Genomic DNA, 22173 nt, shown 5'->3' with positions numbered 1-22173 from the left:
CCGGTGTTCAGTATTGTCTTTAATATAAGTATTAAGTGTAAAAATATATAATGTTCAGTCGTTCACCAAATGCTGAAAAGGTATGAATGTATATTATCAACATGTTTTCGGAACATACAACCAATCAATGATTTTGTTTCAGATCCAAATTTCAATCTCAATGATTATCGTGCCAGACTGCCACTGAATGGAGACTTTATTCAGAGTGGGTTAACCGTGAGCCTGACACAAGGCACTTCTGACCTCAATCCGAACCAGTACTTCACCTTGGAAAGTGTCAACAATGTTGGCATTTACATTAGGCTGACTAATGCACTGGACAGAGATGTATGATACTTTTTTGTAATTGATCCATTTTCAGTAACATTGATAGATGTTTTGAATTTGTATCGTTAATCGGAACTTAATGTGAAATAAAAGAAGAAATCATTTTACAAGCCTTAAATAATAAACAAACTAAAGTTAGGCTTGATATTTTAGAATTAGTAAATTTGCTGAATATGATTGATATCTAATTATGAAATTGGGATCCTATATTAGAACTCAACTTTAGCCATGTGTAAGCACTACAACCTAATGGAAAGGTGTAGTTCCAATTTCTACATGCTGTTGTATTAAATGCTCATTTCTGGAAAATGCACCTTTATGGATGATTTCAGGGGGGTGCAGATGGAATTCCTCCACCAAGGAACTCTGTTACATATGGTCTCACTTGCACGTTTCAGGGAAACCCGGTATGACATTTTGTGAGAACATTCTATTAGAGTATCCCCATTACAAATTTATGTAATGATATGTAAGTTTTAAGTTATGTGCAATAAGACTAAATACTGAATATATTGCCAATCATGTAACAATTTAATTAATATTAATCATGACAAACGTAGATGACTTGGTCAATCATATTGAACATGTTTTTGCTCCTTATGGGAATACAACTGAGGGCCTATTTAAAACACAAAACTACAATATTTAATGCAATTTTATATGCAATGAAAATTATACATAATTGCAATATATACAAACACAGTTTATAGGATCAACAAGGAACTTTTAGATGTCAATGTGCATTTAAAGAAACGGTACAGCAGTTTGAGCCAGTGATTTTAAGCTCGTTTGTTTTCGGAGAGGTATTGTCATAGCCAGCTCGTCGTGTCGTCCGCCCGCATCGTGCTAAAACCTTGACATTTTGCTCTAAAATCAAAGGGCTTCCACCTACAACTTTGAAACTTCATATGTAACTGCACCTTGATGAGTTCTACACACCACACCCATTTTTGGGTCACTAGGTCAAAGGTCATGGTCACCGTGACCTCTAAAAAAATAATCTGACAAGCTTTCATTTAATCAAATCTGCACCCGCAGCCGAGCCTTGGCACCCGTTATGTGATGCTCTTGTTGAAACAATTGTATCTTAAACTAAAAAAATAAAAGCCAAAAATTGACAGCATCAACCAATGCATTAAAAGCTCAGTCAATGATGTTTAAGTATTAAAGTAAATACTGTGTACTTACAGACTCAGTATACCCTGGTGATCACTCTGACAGATGTGAACGACAATGATCCAGTCCTCCTCAATCTACCCACAGTCCAGCAAGTAAATGAGGTAATAATGGGTACTTGAGTACTTCTTTAAGATCTTTTCATAAATTCTTTTGTAGTGCACTTTTGTACATGTAGGTTTTACTGAAATGTGTTTAAAAAACAGCACAAGTTTTCTCAGTTGGTTTTGAGTGGTTAATCAATAAAAAATACTCAGATAAATGATTTATCTGTTAATTGTTTCTTATCTTGCCTTTTTTAAATTTATGATTTTAGCTCATCTATTTTTTGAAAAAAAATTATGAGCTATTGTCATCACCTTGGCGTCGGCGTCGGCGTCCGGTTAAGTTTTGCGTTTAGGTCCACTTTTCTCAGAAAGTATCAATGCTATTGCATTCAAACTTGGTACACTTACTTACTATCATGAGGGGACTGGGCAGGCAAAGTTAGATAACTCTGGCGTGCATTTTGACTGAATTATGTGCCCTTTTTATACTTAGAAAATTGAAAATTTTGGTTAAGTTTTGCGTTTAGGTCCACTTTTTTCAGAAAGTATCAATGCTATTGCATTCAAACTTGGTACACTTACTTACTATCATGAGGGGACTGGGCAGGCAAAGTTAGATAACTCTGGCATGCATTTTGACAGAATTATGTGCCCTTTTTATACTTAGAAAATTGAAAATTTTGATTAAGTTTTGTGTTAAGGTCCATTTTATTCCTTAAGTATCAAAGCTATTGCTTTCATACTTGCAACACTTACTAACTACCGTAAGGGGACTGTGCAGGCAAAGTTATGTAACTCTGACTGGCATTTGGACGGAATTATGGGCCCTTTATACTTAGAAAATTGAAAGTTTGGTTAAGTTTTGTGTTTTGGTCCACTTTACCCCTAAAGTATCATAGATATTGCTTTCATACTTGGAACACTCGCAAACTATCATAAGGGTACAGTAAAAGGACAAGTTGCATAACTCTGGATGTCATTTTTACGGAATTATGGCCCTTTTTTGACTTAGTAACTTTGAATATATGGTTAAATTTTGTGTTTCGATCCACTTTACTTCTACAGTATCAAGGCTATTGCTTTCAAACTTCAAATACTTTCATGCTATCATGAGGTTACTGTACCTGGCAAGTTGAATTTTACCTTGACCTTTGAATGACCTTGACTCTCAAGGTCAAATTATTAAATTTCTCTAAAATTGCCATAACTTCTTTATTTATGATTAGATTTGATTGATACTTTGACAAAACTACTCTTACCTGACATACCACAATAGACTCCACCCAAACCATCGCCCATGCCCCCCCCCAACCCCCCCCCACCACTATTTTTTTTTTTTTTATTTTTTTTTTTTTTTTAAGATCATCTCACAAATGACCACCACACCCTCACACTATACCCCCCCCACCCCACCCCCTCCCCAATTTTTTTTTTAAACGGTTAAAAAACAAAACTATTTATTTTGATTATTTTATGTTTGAAATACCGTCCAACCATCGCACCCAATAATCCCCCCCCCCACCCCCCCTCCCCCCACTTGAATCCCCCCCCCCCCCCCTATTTTTTTTTTTTTTTTTTTTTTTAAGATCATCTCACAAATTACCACCACACCCTCACACTATACTCCCCCACCTCACCCCCCCCCCCCCCAATTTTTTTTTTATGAAACGGTTAAAAAACACAAATATTTATTTTTATTATTTTATGTTTGAAATACCGTCCAACCATCGCACCCAAGAATCCCCCCCCACCCCCCCCCCCCCCCCCCCCCCCCCCCCCCCCCCCCCCGATTTTTTTTTCCTTTTTTTCGCATTTTTGGAAGAAAATGTAATAAATGTCCACACCCCCACACAATGCACCGCTCTTCACTCCACCCCTCCCTCCTTTGTGATTGAAAATGAGAGTCCCTTCACCTTTAAAAAGAAAATAGATGAGCGGTCTGCACCCGCAAGGCGGTGCTCTTGTTATATTTGGAATATGTTTGGATTTGTTCCTGTGATTATGAGTTGTTTCTTTTTCAGTTGACCTATCCTGGATTGACCATTTACACTGTAACAGCCAATGACAAAGACCTTGTGAGCAGTGGAAATGGAAGGGTCACATATTCCATCACCAGTGGGGTATGCACAAATTAAATTAAATATCAATAAGCCTGCACATTGAGTTTGGATAATTTACTTTTCAATAGACATTTGTAACTTTTGACAAATTATTAAATGTAACCGATAATAATTTTAACTTATCATGGCTTCGAAGGAACAAAATTGACCTTTTAAGTCAATTGACTTAAATTGAATGCTTTTTATTTGGGTCTATGTTTTCAGTTATTTACACCATTATAATAAAAAATAAATAAATAATAATTTATGATCGTTAGTTTGTTTTTGTAAAGATATTGACCTTTGTTCAGTGTCAAATCATTACTTATTTCAATATATAAATATAAAAATTTAATTTGCAATAAGTCTTAAATGTTACAGAATGGGATCAACAAGTTCAACATTGACAGTGCTACTGGACGCATCTTTCTCAATGAACAATTGGACTTTGAGACCACATCCTTCTATTCTCTGACCATTAAAGCAGAGGTTGGTTATGTTTGATGCAGACTTAGAAGCTTTCTTATGCTTAATCAATCAATACTTACAAGGTTGTCGTGGTGTAATGGTTACGGTGTCCGCCTAGCAACCGGGAGGTCATGGGTTCGATCCCCACTGTTGTAGTGTTCTTTAGATCTCCTCAAAAGACACAAAGTACTGGTTCTTGGCCCAGGAAAAGGACTCGAGAGCGTTTAAAAAAGCCAGAAGGCTTTTGATGCAATCGAGCTTAAATAAAAAGGTTTAAAATATTTTATTTTTTTTAACTGTAAAAAATGGGTCACTTTGTTTACTTTATTGCTATATTTTCTTAAAATATTGTTGCAGACCTATTGTCTTATAATTACACAAATTGATCATAGCTGTGTCCACGTTTCAGGACAATGGAGCAATTCCTCGATCTAGATCTGCCTTTTTCAACGTCAGTGTGAACGACGGCAATGACAATTCAGCAGCGTTCATTTCCAACAACTGCCAGGTGGATTCCCGAGGATTCTGTGTTGGTGCCGAATATAGCGCCACAATAGTGTCTGGATCCCAGGTATGTCCAGCTTTCCCTTTTGTTCAATGACTTGCTGTGTCTGTTACTTGACCAAAATGAAATCTCTTAAATAGCTAATATTGTTGTAATTCATCAAAACGTCATGAGGCTGATGCTTTATAGTTGGTCTGGTAACCTGAAAATATTTTATTTGTTGTTTGTTATAGATAAGGAATTAAATATTTTAGTGGTTTTTTTATAGGTTGCATTATGAGTTACAGAATAATAAATACATTTATACATTGTTTGTACAAGTGCCTTTCTATCTTCTATACTATTTCTATTGTAACGGTTAAATATTTCTTTATTACAGATTTACATTTTTTATCTGATATGAGAAAAATCATTCAATCATCTCTGCTAAATAAAATTAATCTAATCCTCCCTTCTTAATCATCTGTTCTTAATCCTCCACTCTAAAACAAGGGTGTTTTGTGTTTTTCAGACTGGAAACCTGATTTTAAGCCCATTCAATATTCGAGCCAGGGACAAGGATACCCTAGGTGCCCCAATTGAGTTCTCCATCTTCAGAAGTAGGTCTTTATGGCCATATTAGTTGGCTTTTAAGTCTTTTATGTTTTTACAGACATTCCTTCATAGGTTTTGAACTTTTTGTCTTGCATTTACACTTTTGTGAATGTAAAAGGTTTCAGTTTGTTCTCATATGTTGTCACTTCAATCCAGTTTAATCTTGACTGTATAAACAAAAATTCCATAATTTAAATAAAAATATTTTCATATAGTATAAATAATTATGTTTCATGTGTGCTGCAATTAAATGGATAGTCATAATGTTTTTTGCATCTTGTAGAACAAAACACCCGCGTCATGTCAAAATTGGTCTTATCCCATATGCAGTCAGAGTAGCTTCTTACCAGTGTGTGCCAACACTGTCAACAATGAGACCGTGAAACCTGATGTGACTTTATGGTTGACAGTGTAGCTCCTGAGCCACTGCGCAGGCAGCATATGCATAAGATCCATTTTTTTCATGATGTGGCTTGTATGTTGATTGTAACAAACATATTGCTGACAATTGCAATTATTAAAAACATGGGCCCATCTTCTGTCTGACAGCTAACCCATCGGGCTACGAAGGTTCATTCAGTGTGGGCCCTTCAACACAAGTGTTTGATGGAACGCAGGGAAATGTGTACACAGCCGTTGTGAGTCAGAATGGGATCATCGACAGAAGTAACCTTGCTTCAACAAAGGGCTCCATCACCATTACAGTGGTTGTAAGTGAGATTGTTAGTTTGTAGTTTAAGGAGTCTTTGTTTGCTGCTCATAGCTAAAGATGCTTCCAAAAATCGAATTCTTTTTATGCCACCGGATCGATAGATTGGGAGTATATTGTTTTTGTCCTGTCTGTCGGTCTGTCTGTCATTCTGTCCAAAACTTAAACCTTGGTTAAAGTTTGATAACTTTTGCAATATTGAACATACCAACTTGATATTTACCATGCATGTGTATCTTAAGGAGCTGCTCATTTTGAGTGGTGAAAAGTCAAGGTCAAGGTCATTCTTCAAGGTCAAAGGTCAAATATCATTGTATTTTTCTTTCCTAAAACTTTAACCTTCGTTAAAGTTTTATCATACCTTTTTTAATATTGAACACAGCAGCTTCATATTTGGCATGCATGTGCATCTCGTGGAGCTGCACATTTTGAGTGGTGAAAGGTCAAGGTTAAGGTCATCCATCAAGGTCAAAGGTCAAAAAAATAAATAAATATTTCCATTTCTCCATTCAATCTCTTACTTCTCGTGAAGCTGCACATTTTGAGTGGTGAAAGGTCAAGGTCAACCTTCAAGGTCAAAGGTCAAAATATAAAAAAAATAAATTTTTATAACTTTTAATATTGAACACAGCAACTTCATATTTGGCATGCATGTGTATCTCGTGGAGCTGCACATTTTGAGTGGTGAAATGTCAAGGTCAAGGTCATCCTTCAAGGTCAAAGGTCAACAATTTAAATCTCTTACTTCTTGTGGAGCTGCACATTTTGAGTGGTGAAAGGTCAAGGTCATCCTTCAAGGTCAAAGGTCAAAAAATAAAAAACATTCATTTTCATAACTTTTTATGTCCCCGGATCGAATGATCGGGGGCATATTGTTTTTGGCCTGTCTGTCTGTCATTCCGTCATTCTGTCATTCTGTCCCAAAACTTAAACCTTACAGTAAAGTTTTGCAATAACTTTTGAAGTATTGAACATAGCAACTCGATATTTGGCATGCATGTGTAACTCATGGAGCTGCACATTTTGAGTGGTGAAATGTTTCTGACAAATACATCTCTTGTTCAAATTAATTTTCAATATTCTCATCGCTTATGGATGTCAAAGTTTTAGCCGTTAAACCATTTTGTTAAAAAAACACATTTAATTTTGTGATTTAAAATACTAGCATGTGGAGATGTTTGTTGTTTTGAATGAATAAAATTAATCCTTTAACAAAAGCTGGGCAGAATTTCACAATTTTCTTGGCCAATCTTTGGCTTTTTATGCCCCAGTAGGGTGGCATATAGCAGTTGAACTGTCCATCAGTCAGTATGTCAGTGTGTATGTCAGTCTGTCCGTCCGTCCAAAAAAAAAACTTTAACGTTGGCCATAACTTTTGCATTATTGAAGATAGAAACTTGATATTTGGCATGCATGTGTATCTCATGAAGCTGCACATTTTGAGTGATGGAAGTTCAAGGTCAAGTTCTTCCTTCAAGGTCAAAGGTAAAAAAAAAATAATTAATTTCAAAGCGGCAGAATAGGGGGCATTGTGTTTCTGACGAACACATCTCTTGTATTCTATATAAGTGGACATGCAGATATAAACTTTGTTTGTATACAATTTCTTATTTTTTACATTTTTAAAGTAAGTTTGTATACAGGTGTGTGAAAATGAATTTCTTGTAACTTCTTGTGTATGCAACTTTTACGAAATACCTCTATATTTGTACTAAAAAAATATATTAAACACTTAATACTTATTTCATAGGCCAGAGAAGCGACTGTTCCAAACTACCAGTCCTATGCATATATTGACGTCTTTGTCACCACGGCCAACCAGTTTGCACCAACTCTGTCTCCTGTGTCTGGGACAACGTTCGGCTCCATATCTGAAAACGCCAGATCAGGCGACTTTGTTCGGACGCAGTCGTTCAGTGGAAATTTCTTACAACTGCGCATCAATGACCAAGACTTCGTAAGCATACAATACAAAGAAAACAATGTTACTGAAAGTTCTTTTATTAATGTGTATAATGATGTATCATGAATTATAATTATGTATCCTTCTTTTAAATAGTGTCCTCCTTCCTGTAGATTCAGCAACCCTTATTTTTATAATTATTAAATATTTCTTTAAAACCTGGGTCAATTATCTTTTTTGTGAAAGTTCTGTCACATGGATGTTGTTTATTGGTTCACAAAATGTAAAAAAAAATTTTTTGATAAAACAATTACTTTTGTTAAAATTATGTAGAAATTAAAAAGACAAAAAATACTAATGCAAACTAATTGTGCTAATGCAAATTAATTCTTAATATGGACTTATGAACATTATATTGGTGTTAGAACCTTTTAAAAAGATCGGTTTAACGATATAAAAGATTTTGATATAAATAAACAAGTTTCCTTTTTACATATTAAAATGAACGCTGAACAGATTAATGGAAAAGAATTTAAAATCGGGCTTTCTTGCTTGAACACATAATTGGTCAATTACTAAAAAAATATCTAATTACATGTCATCTTGCATTCATTTTGTATTTAAGACATTATTATCTTACTGGCCAGGACATTGTAAGGCAAAAACATCTGGATGATGGAAGCATATGTCAGTTTGTAAATTGATAGTCAGTTGTGTTTCGGTGTTTTCAGTTCAGCAACGAAGTGTTGAGTTTCAGCAGCTACCAGATTTCTACAAACCAGCCAAGCCAGTTCAGTGTAACCTCGGATGGTTTCATCCAGCTTGCTAGTGCAAATCTAGATTTCGAGACTACCACCATCAACCCGTTTAATCTTGAGGTGGGTGTTAAAGTGTTAGTACTTGCAGTTGCTGCTTGGGACTGGTTTTTTACCTAGCATTTAGGAGTGACGATCATGTTAAAAAACCTATGTTCATCTTTAACAATAGACTGATCCCGGAAAAGCACGAGTTTAGAAAAACCCACTAATCACCCTGGTACAAACAACGCTGGTCCATTATATCAACCAATGATGGATTACTTTAAATAATAAGGGTTGATACGATGTGTGATTTTGAAAGGATTATAAATGGGTCATGTTTATTTGTACCAGCAGATTAGTGGGTTTTTCCAAAAATTTGCTTTTTCTGGGATACATATATTTGACAAATCTTTACATTTCTTTTGATGACTAATTTTTAACATTTCATTAACACTTATTTTCACAATTATATTTTCCTTAACCTTTAAAAACTTGCAACAGATACAATTGTAAAATCATTATAATTGGCAACCTCAGTCTATATACATCTCCAATTAATTTTTTTGGTGAAGAATTGAGATAAAAATGTTCAGTCATTCAGTTTTAAAGATAACAAGTGGACCGTCAATTTTAATATTTCTTAAGTATGCAGTTGAAAAGTTGAAAGTGTATAATTCAGTGCTTAACAAATCCACATGATTGCATAATCCAATCAATTAATGTTCATAACTTTGACAAATTGGACGATTAAGAAATAGATAGTCTGTTCATCTAATAACTTTAATTGTGTGAATATGTCTGCCTGGCTACCTGGAGGTACACGGTTCAAACCCTCTTTGGGACTAGAGATGTATCATCATTCAATAAGTACAAGAATCTAGAGCTATTTCAATACTCCTTAGGCTTTAAAAAAATCAAAGCAACATAAAATGGTTTAAATCAAATAAAATTATGTTGTTTGCAGGTTGTTATCCGGGACAGTGGAGTCAACCCCCGGAGCTCCACTCTGACCCTGACAATCAACGTCATTGATGTCAACGACAACACGCCATTGTTCCCCACCCAGGCTTACCAGGCAACCTTTCCAGAGGGCACATACACCTTCAACCAGTTTACCAACAACCGACCCCGTGACCTTGTTACAGTCTCTGCGACGGACGCTGACATCAGTTCCCAGTTCCGACAGATCACGTACTCTATTGCTGCTGTGAGCGAGAATGCAACAAATTTGTTCACCATCAACCAGAACACTGGTCTTGTGCAGGCTGATGGCACATTTGTGGGTCCCAAGGTTTACACGTTGACAATACAGGCATCAGATGGGGAGAGGTATGATAATGTTGTGGCTGTATTTATGCCCCTGGTAGGGTGGCATATAGCAGTTGAACTGTCCGTCGGTCTGTCTGTCTGTCAGTCTGTGTGTCCGTCCAAAAACTTTAACATTGGCCATAACTTTTGCAATATTGAAGATAGCAACATCTCATGAAGCTACCCATTTTGAGTGGTGAAAGGTCAAGGTCATCCTTCAATGTCAAAAGTAAAAAAAATACACTCCAAGGGAAGTAATAAGCTTTTGAAAGGGAGATGATCTCTAAACCTGCCAAATGATATATTGAAATTTTATTTCAAAGCGGCATAATAAGGGACAGCCGGAATAGCTCAGTTGGGAGAGCATTAGACTGAAGGTGTTTATGCAACAATCATCTAAAGGCCTCCGGTTCAATTCCGGGTTCCGGCACGAACGGAACAGTTCGGCGGCTGAAAATATTGAAGTTGTCGTGGCCGAGTGGTTAAGGCGATGGAACAGAAATCTTTTCAGGTCGGGCTACCATAACCTCGTGAAGAGGCCAGTAGGACCTGTAAATAAACTCTGAAACACACACGGGGCATTGTGTTTCTTACAAACACATCTCTTGTTTTGTTGCTTTTCTGTTATTAAATATAACAGCCACTGAAATTGGTTATAGCAGGTTCTGAATTATTAAATTATAGATCAATATCTACCTTGTATTTTCATGTTTTGTTGTGAATGTTTAAAAGAATGCATTTATAATGATGTTTTGTTTTACCTTATAAATGTAAATATTTATTTACATGAATAACTAATTACATGTGTGTACAGAAAGAATCTATGGTAAAAGGAGAATTGCTAATGCTTGAAAACACATTCAACAATCTTTTCAATTATAACTTAACGTGTTCTTAAATATTAATTGTGTTCTGAAATATTTAGTGCAGCATTTTTTTTAAAGATTTCCCATATTTCATTATATACCCTGTTTTAACTCTTTCAGTGCTGGAACCGAATTTTGAAGGCCTTTGCAAACAGTTTGGATCCAGATGAGACGCCACAAAACGTGGTGTCTTATCAGGATCCAAACTGTTTGCTATTCTGATAGTATTGTTTGAAAAAATCGTAGAAAATGCTAATTTTAGAAATTCTGCAGACAACATTTTAGCAGACGACAAATTTCGCAGCATGCCCTGTTTTAATTGCAGGAGCTCAAGGACTGCCCTGATTGTCACGGTGACGGATGTAGTTGGTCAGTCTGCCCCACAATTCCCTGCATCCACGGTAAACATTGTGGTCAGTGAAGGCTCGTTGTCAGGCGCATCGGTCTACCAGGCTAATGCCGTTGATGAAGACCAACAGTTGCTCTCCTACTCTATGACCCAGATCAACCAAGTGCAACAATTCCCAGATTTCATAATCACCACCAGGTTGGTCTTTAATGCTGTGTGGAATTAAAATGTTTTCCTATAACATGACTCATATTATGCGAAAATAAGCCTTATTTTATTTCTGGCCGGCATAGTTTCTCACTAGCATGTGTCTCGACTTCCATTTTGTAGCCTCATTAGCAGCCAGCATAGTTTCTTACTAGCATGTGTATCGACATCCATTTTATAGCCTCATTAGCGGCCAGCATAGTTTCTTACTAGCATGTGTATCGACATCCATTTTGTAGCCTCATTAGCGGCTAGCATAGCTTCTTACTAGCATGTGTATCGTCATCCATTTTGTAGCCTCATTAGCGGGCAGTGTAGCTCCTTACTAGCATGTGTATCGACATCCATTTTGTAGCCTCATTAGCGGGCAGTGTAGCTCCTTACTAGCATATGTATCGTCATCCATTTTGTAGCCTCATTAGCGGGCAGTGTAGCTCCTTACTAGCATGTGTATCAACATCCATTTTGTAGCCTCATTAACGGGCAGTGTAGCTCCTTACTAGCATGTGTATCGTCATCCATTTTGTAGCCTCATTAGCGGCCAGCATAGCTTCTTACTAGCATGTGTATCGTCATCCATTTTGTAGCCTCATTAGCGGGCAGTGTAGCTTCTTACTAGCATGTGTATCGTCATCCATTTTGTAGCCTCATTAGCGGCCAGCATAGCTCCTTACTAGCATGTGTATCGTCATCCATTTTGTAGCCTCATTAGCGGCCAGCATAGCTCCTTACTAGCATGTGTATCGTCATCCATTTTGTTGCCTCATTAGCGGGCAGTGTGGCTCCTGACCAGCTTCTCTAGATGCACATTGCTAAGACCTATATTTGCATAAAGAGGCTCATATTAAAATAAAGCGATTTTTCTTGCATTGGAGTTAGCTTGAATGCACTATTATCAACATGTTGTCATACTAGTAGGTTTGTATACATTGATTCTAGTTTTTCCTTCTGATGAATTCAATGGATTCAGATTAAAAAATTGCTGTTATGGTCATTTTACTGAAACTTCAGTCTCAACCAAATTTTTAAAAACTTTTTCAGCGGAGAAGTGCAAGTAAGACTGTCTGGCTCACAGGGTGTAAGCACAGGAGTTAAAGTCCTTGACAGAGAGACACGTTCTTCATATGTGTACATCGTCAGAGCTGGTGACACGAGTGGTCAATCTGCGACAATGACGCTGAGTATTACACTCTCTGACATCAATGATAACAACCCATTCTTCACCAATGCACCCTATCTTTTTAGCGTTACTGAGAATGAGAATTCCCCAATCGTTGGCACTGTGACAGTAAGTTGTTGTTTTAGCTGGCGTTGATGTGTGTATTTGAAGAGATTATTACTTTTTTGACATATGTTTTGGAAAAAAAACATTGAAATATTTTATTAAAATGCTGTTTTAAAATGTTATATTTCATGAGAGCGATGCCCATTTACTGAAAAAAATATTTTCACTTCACCGCCTCACTAATTAAAGCATAAAATGAACTAAAGCAACAATCAATAAACATTTATCAATATGTAGTAATTGATATTTTGTATTTGGGTTATAATTACATTTTTATGCCCCCGGATCGAAAGATCAGGGGTATATTGTTTTTGGCCTGTCTGTCATTCATTCATTCATTGTGTGTGTCCCAAATGCATGTATTTATCACGGAGCTAAACATTTTGAGTGAAGAGTCAAGGTCAAAGTCATCCTTCAAGGTCAAAGGTCAAGTATCATTGTATTTTTCTTTCCTAAAACTTTAACCTTCGTTAAAGTTTGGTAATAACTTTTTTAATATTGAAGATAGCAACTTAATATGTGGCATGCATGTGTATCTCATGGAGCTGCATGTTTTAAGTGGTGAACGGTCAAGGTCATCCTTTAAGGTCAAGGGTCAAATTTATGGCTTCAAAGCGGCGCAATAGGGGGCATTGTGTTTCTGACGAACACATCTCTTGTTTTGTGTATGATTTTTAAAATCATTTTTAGGCCACAGACAACGACCAGGCTGGCACAGTAAACTCCCAGATAACCTACAGGCTACCAAACATCAATAACAGGTTTACCATAAATGCCAACACTGGCCAGATTTCAGTGATTGGCTCCTTGGATTATGAAACTCAGAGCCAGTATGCTTTCATTGTTGAGGCTGTAGACTCTGCCTCTGACTCGCGTACCGGCACTGCTTCAGTCAGCATTCGAGTGATTGACATCCAAGATAATGTGCCTCTCTTTGTTGAGACATCTGTCACTGTTACTGTTGCAGAGTCTGCAACCATTGGGACAACTATTGTTCGAGTGACAGTAAGTGATCATTGCTTTTTTTAACATGGGCATTTTGTCTTTTATGAAACTGTTTCTGAATTATGCATAAAACTTTTGGTTAAACATTTCTGATCTTTAATTGAAGGGAGTCATTGCTTTATCACTTTTGGCACAAAATAAAGAACAAACAGACACAAATTAGTATCTAATATGATTTTGGTCTTCCCAATGATGTTTTTTATAACAGTTTTATATACTGTCTATTGTCCTTTATTTGTATACTAGTGTTGGAAAAAATGTATGTTAGTTTTGTTTTTGTTCCTATTGTACAGTGATATATTTATAATCAGCTCTTGAAAGTGAACTAAATTCACTTCACAGGCTCTGGACAGAGACAGTGTATCAAACATCCAATACGTCTTGTCGGGGACAAATAGCCAGGACTTTAGCGTACAGAATTTTAACGGTGTGGCTAATATCATAGTGAGTCGTGCCCTGGACTTTGAGACGAGGCAGACATATAACCTCTTTCTCACCACTCAAGACGGACAGAACAGCAATATTGCTGGCGCGTCTGCATCCATCTTCATTACTGTTCTGGTACGCAAATCATTTTATGGAACTTATGCAAAATTTGTGTTATAACTGTGTTGAAAATAAGAGTTGTTTGAACAAATTGTAAAAATTCACAAAACGTGTTAAGGTTGTGGAGTTAAATTAATGCATTGCAATAACTTTCCTTTGTGTTAAAGAATTCTATAAGATTTTTTTAAAAGGATTTTTTTGATTACATAGTGGTAAAGAAATTGTGAAAATCATTAAATGCATCACCTTTATATCTGCTTTAAATTTGTGTTTGTAAATTTTCTTAAATGAACTCCTACTCCAGAATGTTAATGAATTCTCGCCCGTGCTGACTTTGCCCTCTACCAGTATCAACATTGTGGAAACAATACCGCTTGGCTCTACACTCGCCCAGGTGACTGCAACTGACCTGGACAATCCAACCAATCAGCTGGTGAGTTTTATATGAGGAGACGTGATTTTAAATAATTAACATGATCATGCATTGACAAAGATTTTTTACAAACTGTTTTTGGTATTGTTGGAGTAATTAAGTATTTCTTTTTATCCTTTGTCAACAACAACCACAATTTCAAACCTGATTTTTGGGGACTTAAGTGGAGATGTATGCAAATTTTATTCTATAGAACCAATAAGCCCATAGTGCTAAATTGTATATAATTCCTGTTAAAACCTTAATTACTATTTTTGTTTTGTGTCAATAATCTCGGGTATTGCACTCATTTGTATATACATGTCATTTGAAAATTAATGGTTTCTTTTACTGCTCAGGGTAGTTGTTCTTTTTGACAGCTTTTATTTTAAAATGTGTTATTAAGATTTATGCACTTTAAAAGAAAGTCTATTTACATGAAATCTTTTAAGAGTACAATTTTACTTTGGTTTTCCAGAGTCTTGGTATTACATACAGCATTATCAGCGTTACACCAAATTCGGGAACCAATCTGTTCAGTATCCATCCGGAGAATGGTCGCATTTACCTTGTTGGTTTTCTGCGTGATGATCAAACCAGACCAAACCAGTATACGGTACAGTGTACAATGATTTGTTTTTGATTTTAATCTTAATGATATTTTGTTTATCTTCTGAATAGCAAGTCTCAATTGTTTAGTTTTTAAGAGGCAGTTTTAATTGGCAGTTTTGCTTAATTGCTTTGGTCTGTGATAATAAAAAATTAAATTAAATGTTTTTATAATGGCACTCTGACAATAAAATGTTAACCAGTTGACATGAGGTTGCAGTGACTAGTGGATATGGTGTCAGTCTATTAGAATTCTATGGCGGCAAAAATGGTAAGATATAGTCACACAAAAAATCGGGCTGAAGGTGCAAATCAGCAAAAATAGTTCTTAGAAAACCTCTTGTAGGGAATTATTTTAAAGGAAATTTCTTAAACCGAAAATGGTGTCTTAAGGGGAATGTGTCATTCCTTATAAGCCTTAGCAGACCTCAAAGGGTAATCTGTGACAACACCTTAAGCACATGTATTAAAGCCAGTTTTCCTAAAGCAGAGCTCAAATAGGTTTTAACAAATTTAACATATTAAAAAAACACTTATGTTTATGAACATTTCTACAATGTTTAGAAGGTTTGAAGCATAACACATTAAAAATTCTCCCTTTTCCAGCTAAATATTCAAGCCAGAGACAATGATGTAAATCCAAGGACGGACACTAAAACACTGACAGTGAACATCGTTCGTAACCAGGGTCCCCCAATATTCAGCCAGAGTGGTAACTACTTCCAGACGGTGGATGAGACCCTTGGGGTGTTCAGCAGTGTACTCACTGTAACAGCTACCGACTCCGACTCAAATGTAGGTTTATTTGTTTGTTTCTTGAATGTGACACAACCACAAGTAATTAATTATTGTCATGTACTTGTTAGATATTGGTTGAGTTTTTAGTACTTTAAGAAGGAATTTTGCTAAGCTGATGCCTCAGTTGATGCATAGATGTCATTTTATAAACTATGCTGTTTTTTTCGGAGAAAACCCGAGTTATTGTCATAGCCAGCTCGTTGTCCACCATCTGTGTTGTGCTAAAACCTTGACATTTCTCTCTTAAATCAAAGTGCTTCCACCTACAACTTTGAAACTTCATATGTAGGTGCACCTTGATGAGTTCTACACGCCACACCCATTTTTGGGGTCACTAGGTCAAAGGTCCAGGTCACTGTGACCTCTAAAAAAATAAATAATATTTTCTGAAAATCTTTCTTTTATTCAAAACTGCATCTGCAGCCGAGCGTTGGCACCCGTTATGCGGTGATCTTGTTGTTTTAAAGACTTACTCAATTGTGTGTAAGGCTTGTACATACAAATAATCATAAAATAAAAAACTAAAAAAAACTGTACAAAACATCAGAATTATAACTACACCAGTATCTGGTATTTTACACTTTACTGAGTCTATTTACCAAAATTCAATATATGATTTAATTTACAAAAAAAAGGTTAATAAGCATACATCCAATGCTACTTATCAATTTTTATTGTCACTATTCAACAATAAATTCATGTGACAGACAAACCACCATTTGATAAAAAATAATCTGTGACGTACCACAAACTTCTGTTTTGTAGACTGATCCAGTGAGGTACTCTCTGTCGTTTTCTGACATCGGAGCCTATTTCTTTAGCGTGGATGCCACCAGCGGACTGCTTAGTGTGCGCCAAGCACTCACACTTGATGATGACCTTTCATACACTGTAAGTAACATTGTAATTTGAGGCTTGAGAAGAAAAACAGGGTTTATTTCAGCTGTACTGCAGACTGCAGTTTGATCTCTTAAGGCATTTCCCACCTAAAATTATTAAATATGTTTTTGAAGGCTTCAATTATATAATTCTTGTAATAGGTGAACGATCGAGATTTGATAACTGTGTCTTGTGTTAAAGGTAGAGAAATACATTAATTAAATGATGCATATATTGCATGGATAGAAAATTAGATATTAATCTTTAGTCTTTTAACCTGCCCTGCAGAAAAGAAGTATAGCTGACTGACAAAGATTTCTTTAATATGACAGCCCTCGTCTAGAATTTACCATATTTGTAGTACTATGAAAATAATATGCAAAAGAGTTTGTTTATACATTTTTAGCTCTACTATTATATATGAAATATATATAGTGGAGCTATCCTACTCACCCCGGCATCGGCATGACCGTCTGCATTAGCGTTAGCGTGCAAATGTTAAAGTTTTCGTACTACCCCAATTTTTTTTTTGTCCCTTGACATATTGCTTTCATATTTTGCATACTTGTTAACCAACATGACCCCAACCTATAAACAAGAGCAGACAACTCTATCAAGCATTTGTCATAATAATGGCCCCTTTTCCACTTAGAATATGCAGCAAATGTTAAAGTTTTCGTACTACCCCATTATTTTTCAATGTCCCTCGACATATTGCTTTCATATTTTGCATACTTGTTTACCAACATCACCCCAACCTATAAAGAAGAGCATACAACTCTATCAAGCATTTTGTCATAATTATTGCCCCTTTTATACTTATAATATGCATATTATTGATAAATCTATGTTAAAGTTTGCGTACTACCCCAAATATTTCCTATATCCTTTGACATATTGGTTTTATATGTTGCATACTTGTTAACCAACATGATCCCAACCTATAAACAAGAGCAGACCACTGTATCAAGCATTTTGACATAATTATGGCCCCTTTTACACTAAAACTGAACATTTCGCTTAAATTGACATAACTTCTTTATTAATGATCACATTTTATTATTACTTTGACAAAACAACACTTACCTGAATACCACAATGGTATTTTTATTTATTTTTGAAAGATCGTCTAATAAATGACCACACCCCACATTATACCCCCTCTCAACCCCCCAATTTATTTTAATTTTTTTTTCCTTTTGTTATTTTTGAAAGATCGTCTAATAAATTATTGAATATGAAAAATTTCCCTATGGTGTCTTACGTTATACTGTCAAGCACTCTAATTGTCGAGCGCGCTGTCCTCTGACAGCTCTTGTCAAATTTACATTTTGTATCATTCAATATTCAGGTCCGCATTATTGCAACAGACACAGGTGGTCTATCCTCAACAGCAACTGCCCAGATATCTGTGAATCGTAACCTGAACACCCCTACCTGGTCCCAGACCACATACACCCAGACTATCAATGAGAACTACCCACTGTTCACGTCGATTCTTCGTGTTCAGGCCACCGACTTGGACACGCAGGCCCCGTTCAATACCCTAACCTACACGATTTTCAGCAACAACGCTAACAACTTCTTTACTTTCACAAGCACTGGTGTCCTACAGCTGACTAATACTTTGATTAGCACGTCAGGAAACTTTACAGTAAGTTCATTGTGAAATAAATTTCATATACAAGTTTCCATGATTTGATTACTTAATTTATGTTTATGGTATTCATTATTATATGCACCATATGCATGAATTTCAAAAGAATTTTAGAAATAATTATAGCATAAGTGATTACAGTAGCATCTTTTATTGACATTACAGTGCCTTGTTGGTATTCACAATAAGGATTTAAAGCTATAATGCAGAGAAAACAAAACTTACACTGTCTAGAATGATGTTAAACATTATGTTTAATAATGAAAAAATGAATTGGTCAAGGATAATGACACTGAAATTTCAGTTTTATTTTATGTTTATAACATAACCCATTTCCTCATCAGTTCCAAGTCTCCTTGAGAGACAACGGGCTCCCTCAGCCAAGGTCGGCCATCCAGCAAGCCACAGTGACGATAATAGTCAACCGCAACGCATTCGCTCCCTTGTTCTTCAACTCCACCTACTACACAACCATCCTTGAGAGCGCCCCTGTTGGTACTTCTGTGATGACTGTGTCTGCTCAGGATCAGGACGTAAGTTTTTTTTGTATTTTGACTTCTCTTAAGTGCCAGCGTTTAGAATTTAGACCATTCATATTTTTGCCCCTTAGTAAGAGTGATTGTCCTATGATAGCATATTTTTTGAGGGTATGGTTTCTTAAGGCGTGTGGGAATTGTATGCACTATTTTTGTGTTAACATCAATTTTATTTTTGTAGTTTGTAGCAAACTTTTGGTTATGATGGCCCACCACTCAATTGTGATGTTTACATTTTCGAATTATGTTTTAAATATTATGATTTATTTTGTGAGCTACGTTCAGTCTATTATACATTAAGAAAAAATGCTTTTTGCTATGGCCTTAAATACATGTATATTTAAAATACAGTAGGCACAATTTCTCAAATGCTAACTATTATCATTCTTGAAGCATATTGGTCACACTTTTGTTTTAACATTTTTCAGGCACAGTTTAATCAGCTGGCTTTCCAAATCATTGGGGATGACACGGCGCCGACATATTTCAGCGTGTCTCAAAACATCGGTAACAATCAGGGCAGTTGTGCAGGTTCGATCAAGCCTTACAGCTGGAAACCAGGACAGATACTATGTGAGTTTTACATAAATTTGTGTAAACTGAATATAAAAGCAAGTCAGAATTTGAATGAAGTTTTCGCCTGTCTTTGTGATCAGTATTAATGAATCTATAAAAGGAATCACTTTATAACCTCGTTGAGTAATCCATAAAGGAAAAAAAACATCTACTGAACCCGGTAATTCATATCTGGTCAAATCGGACATGTGACTAAGATGTGGGAAATACAGTTGTGTTAGTATTGGACAATAAGAAATGCAGTCCCAAGCCCAATGTATTTTTGAACCTTAAAATACTATATTTCCAGAATAATATTTTTTCTCAAAGGTACCCTTGTAATAAGATATTAAGTTGTGTTTGGTAATGTAGTCAGCAATAAAACGTCTGCCATGTTTGTTTGTAGGTGAGAGTCATTGCTACTGACAACGGTACACCAGCTCGCAGTGCTGCAGCTGTGGTGATTGTGGATATTCGTCGTAACTTCAATCCCCCGTCCTGGCAACAGAGGAACTATGCTATTGCCGTGCAAGAGACCCAGGCACTAGGTGTGCCTTTCCAGGTGGTGTCTGCCATTGATGGGGACAGTCAGGTATGTGTGAACTGTGTTGCTAGGTGTGAACTGTTGCTAGGTGTGAACTGTTGCTAGGTGTGAACTGTTGCTAGGTGTGAACTGTTGCTAGGTGTGAACTGTTGCTAGGTGTGAACTGTTGCTGGGTGTGAACTGTTGCTGGGTGTGAACTGTTGCTGGGTGTGAACTGTTGCTGGGTGTGAACTGTTGCTGGGTGTGAACTGTTGCTGGGTGTGAACTGTTGCTAGGTGTGAACTGTTGCTAGGTGTGAACTGTTTCTAGGTGTGAACTGTTGCTAGGTGTGAACTGTTGCTAGGTTGGCGCTTAGAAATATGGATATGTAGCCAAATGGAATGTTTATTGGAAAAAGAAACCTCAGAAAATGTAAATATCTGCTTTATTTTAAATTCTTTTCAGAGTATATAAAATTCCAATGAGATTGTTGCTGATAAAATAGATTATCATGATCTTAAATATGTAAAAACAGTTGTTTATTTCATAAATTTTGATTGTGTTGTATTTCTGTTTGTCCAAGATCATTTGTAGTTTATTTAGGGTTTTTTAAATTTTTAATTGATTTACAAGTTTTTGCAGATCAGTTGTAGAAACTTTTTATTTTATTTTTTGGCTTATGAAAACATTAGTTGTTTTTGGAAATAAATATTATTAATATAAAGGTATATATTTAACCAGGTTTTCCGAAGGAAAAAACTGGTTATTTGAATTGAAAAAAGTTTAACGCCTCTGCTGCTCATATGTTATACAATAAAACAAAAAAAGAGAATATTTGTTGGTTTCTTTCAGCCCCCACATAACACTGTGTACTACAGACTGCGAAGTGCAACCTTCAACACTGGGTCTGGTTTGGTTGACGCGCTGGCCTACTTCCAGATGAATTCTGCAAGCTCTGGTCAAATCAGTTTGCGTCAGTCACTGGTCAACGAAGTTGCTCGACCAAGCCAGTATACGGTAATTTGATGTGCTAAAACAGTTAACTTGTTTCCGTAGTTGCATTGGACCTTAAATAAGCATGGCCCACTTTACACTTAACAAAACTAGGCAATTGTTTTAAACTGAAACATTCTAGTAGACAAGAGATCTGATATATTTAATCTGTTTTGCATCAAACCTGCTTTGACAAAAAAATATATGATTAAGTTATTATTTTAGGCGCTACCTTTTTCTGAGAAACCTTTCTGATCCAATTATTATGTCCCCCACCCACTATAGTGGGGGACATATTGTTATTGCCCTTGCCCTGTCTGTTGGTGTGTTTGTTTGCCCCTAAATTCAACATTTGACATAACTTTGGCAATATTGAAGATAGCAACTTCATATTTTGTAGCAACTTCATATTTTGCATGCATGTGTATCTTATGGAGCTGCACATTTTGAGTGGTGAAAAGTCAAGGTCAAGGTCATCCTTCAAGGTCAAAGGTCAAATATATGGGTCAAAATTGCTCATTTAATGTACACTTTTGCAATATTGAAGATGGCAACTTGATATTTAGCATGCATGTGTATCTCGTGGAGCTGCACATTTTGAGTGTTGAAAGGTCAAGGTTATCCTTCAAGGTCAAAGGTCTAATATATGGGTAGTGTTTCACAAACACATCGCTTGTTTTGGTTGACATTAACATGGCTTGTCTTCTATGTACAGCCGATTAATATTTAACAATGTTATGTAGCCCATGTATGCTGCATGATGCTGATATTTGTTGCCATGGTTTTTGCAGCTGACAGTGGAAGCCTATGATGGAGGCACCCCAGTCCTGACTGCCACTGATTTTGCAACGGTTTCAGTTACTGTCCTGCGAAACAACAATCCTCCAGTCTTCTTCAATACACCTTATTCGACAACAATCTCCAGGAATCAAGCTACTGGCCAGAGTATTTATGCAGTCACCGCCTCTGATTTGGATTTCAATGGACCCAATAATTGTAAATGTGTACTTGATTCTT

The 22173-nt window shown here is 36.2% G+C and overlaps 1 protein-coding gene across 1 annotated transcript in view; it reads left to right on the top strand.

Moving 5' to 3' along the window:
• LOC127870076 (uncharacterized) overlaps nucleotides 1-22173 on the top strand; it is a 134080-nt gene that overhangs the window by 5350 nt on the left and 106557 nt on the right. Inside the window, 25 exon segments of the mRNA XM_052412735.1 lie at nucleotides 143-327; nucleotides 660-734; nucleotides 1518-1607; nucleotides 3572-3670; nucleotides 4031-4138; nucleotides 4527-4688; nucleotides 5134-5221; nucleotides 5766-5926; nucleotides 7676-7882; nucleotides 8560-8706; nucleotides 9593-9957; nucleotides 11128-11349; nucleotides 12400-12646; nucleotides 13334-13648; nucleotides 13991-14209; nucleotides 14499-14627; nucleotides 15085-15222; nucleotides 15822-16010; nucleotides 16779-16904; nucleotides 18244-18546; nucleotides 18894-19082; nucleotides 19514-19696; nucleotides 20047-20232; nucleotides 21016-21180; nucleotides 21948-22160. Coding sequence (XP_052268695.1) covers nucleotides 143-327; nucleotides 660-734; nucleotides 1518-1607; nucleotides 3572-3670; nucleotides 4031-4138; nucleotides 4527-4688; nucleotides 5134-5221; nucleotides 5766-5926; nucleotides 7676-7882; nucleotides 8560-8706; nucleotides 9593-9957; nucleotides 11128-11349; nucleotides 12400-12646; nucleotides 13334-13648; nucleotides 13991-14209; nucleotides 14499-14627; nucleotides 15085-15222; nucleotides 15822-16010; nucleotides 16779-16904; nucleotides 18244-18546; nucleotides 18894-19082; nucleotides 19514-19696; nucleotides 20047-20232; nucleotides 21016-21180; nucleotides 21948-22160 — 4511 coding nt within the window.

This window comes from Dreissena polymorpha, chromosome 2, assembly GCF_020536995.1.
Source record: "Dreissena polymorpha isolate Duluth1 chromosome 2, UMN_Dpol_1.0, whole genome shotgun sequence".
In the NCBI taxonomy this organism is placed as follows: Eukaryota; Metazoa; Mollusca; class Bivalvia; order Myida; family Dreissenidae; genus Dreissena; species Dreissena polymorpha.
The sequence above is the reverse complement of the archived record's forward strand: the minus strand, read 5'-3'. Positions and strand labels throughout refer to the sequence as shown.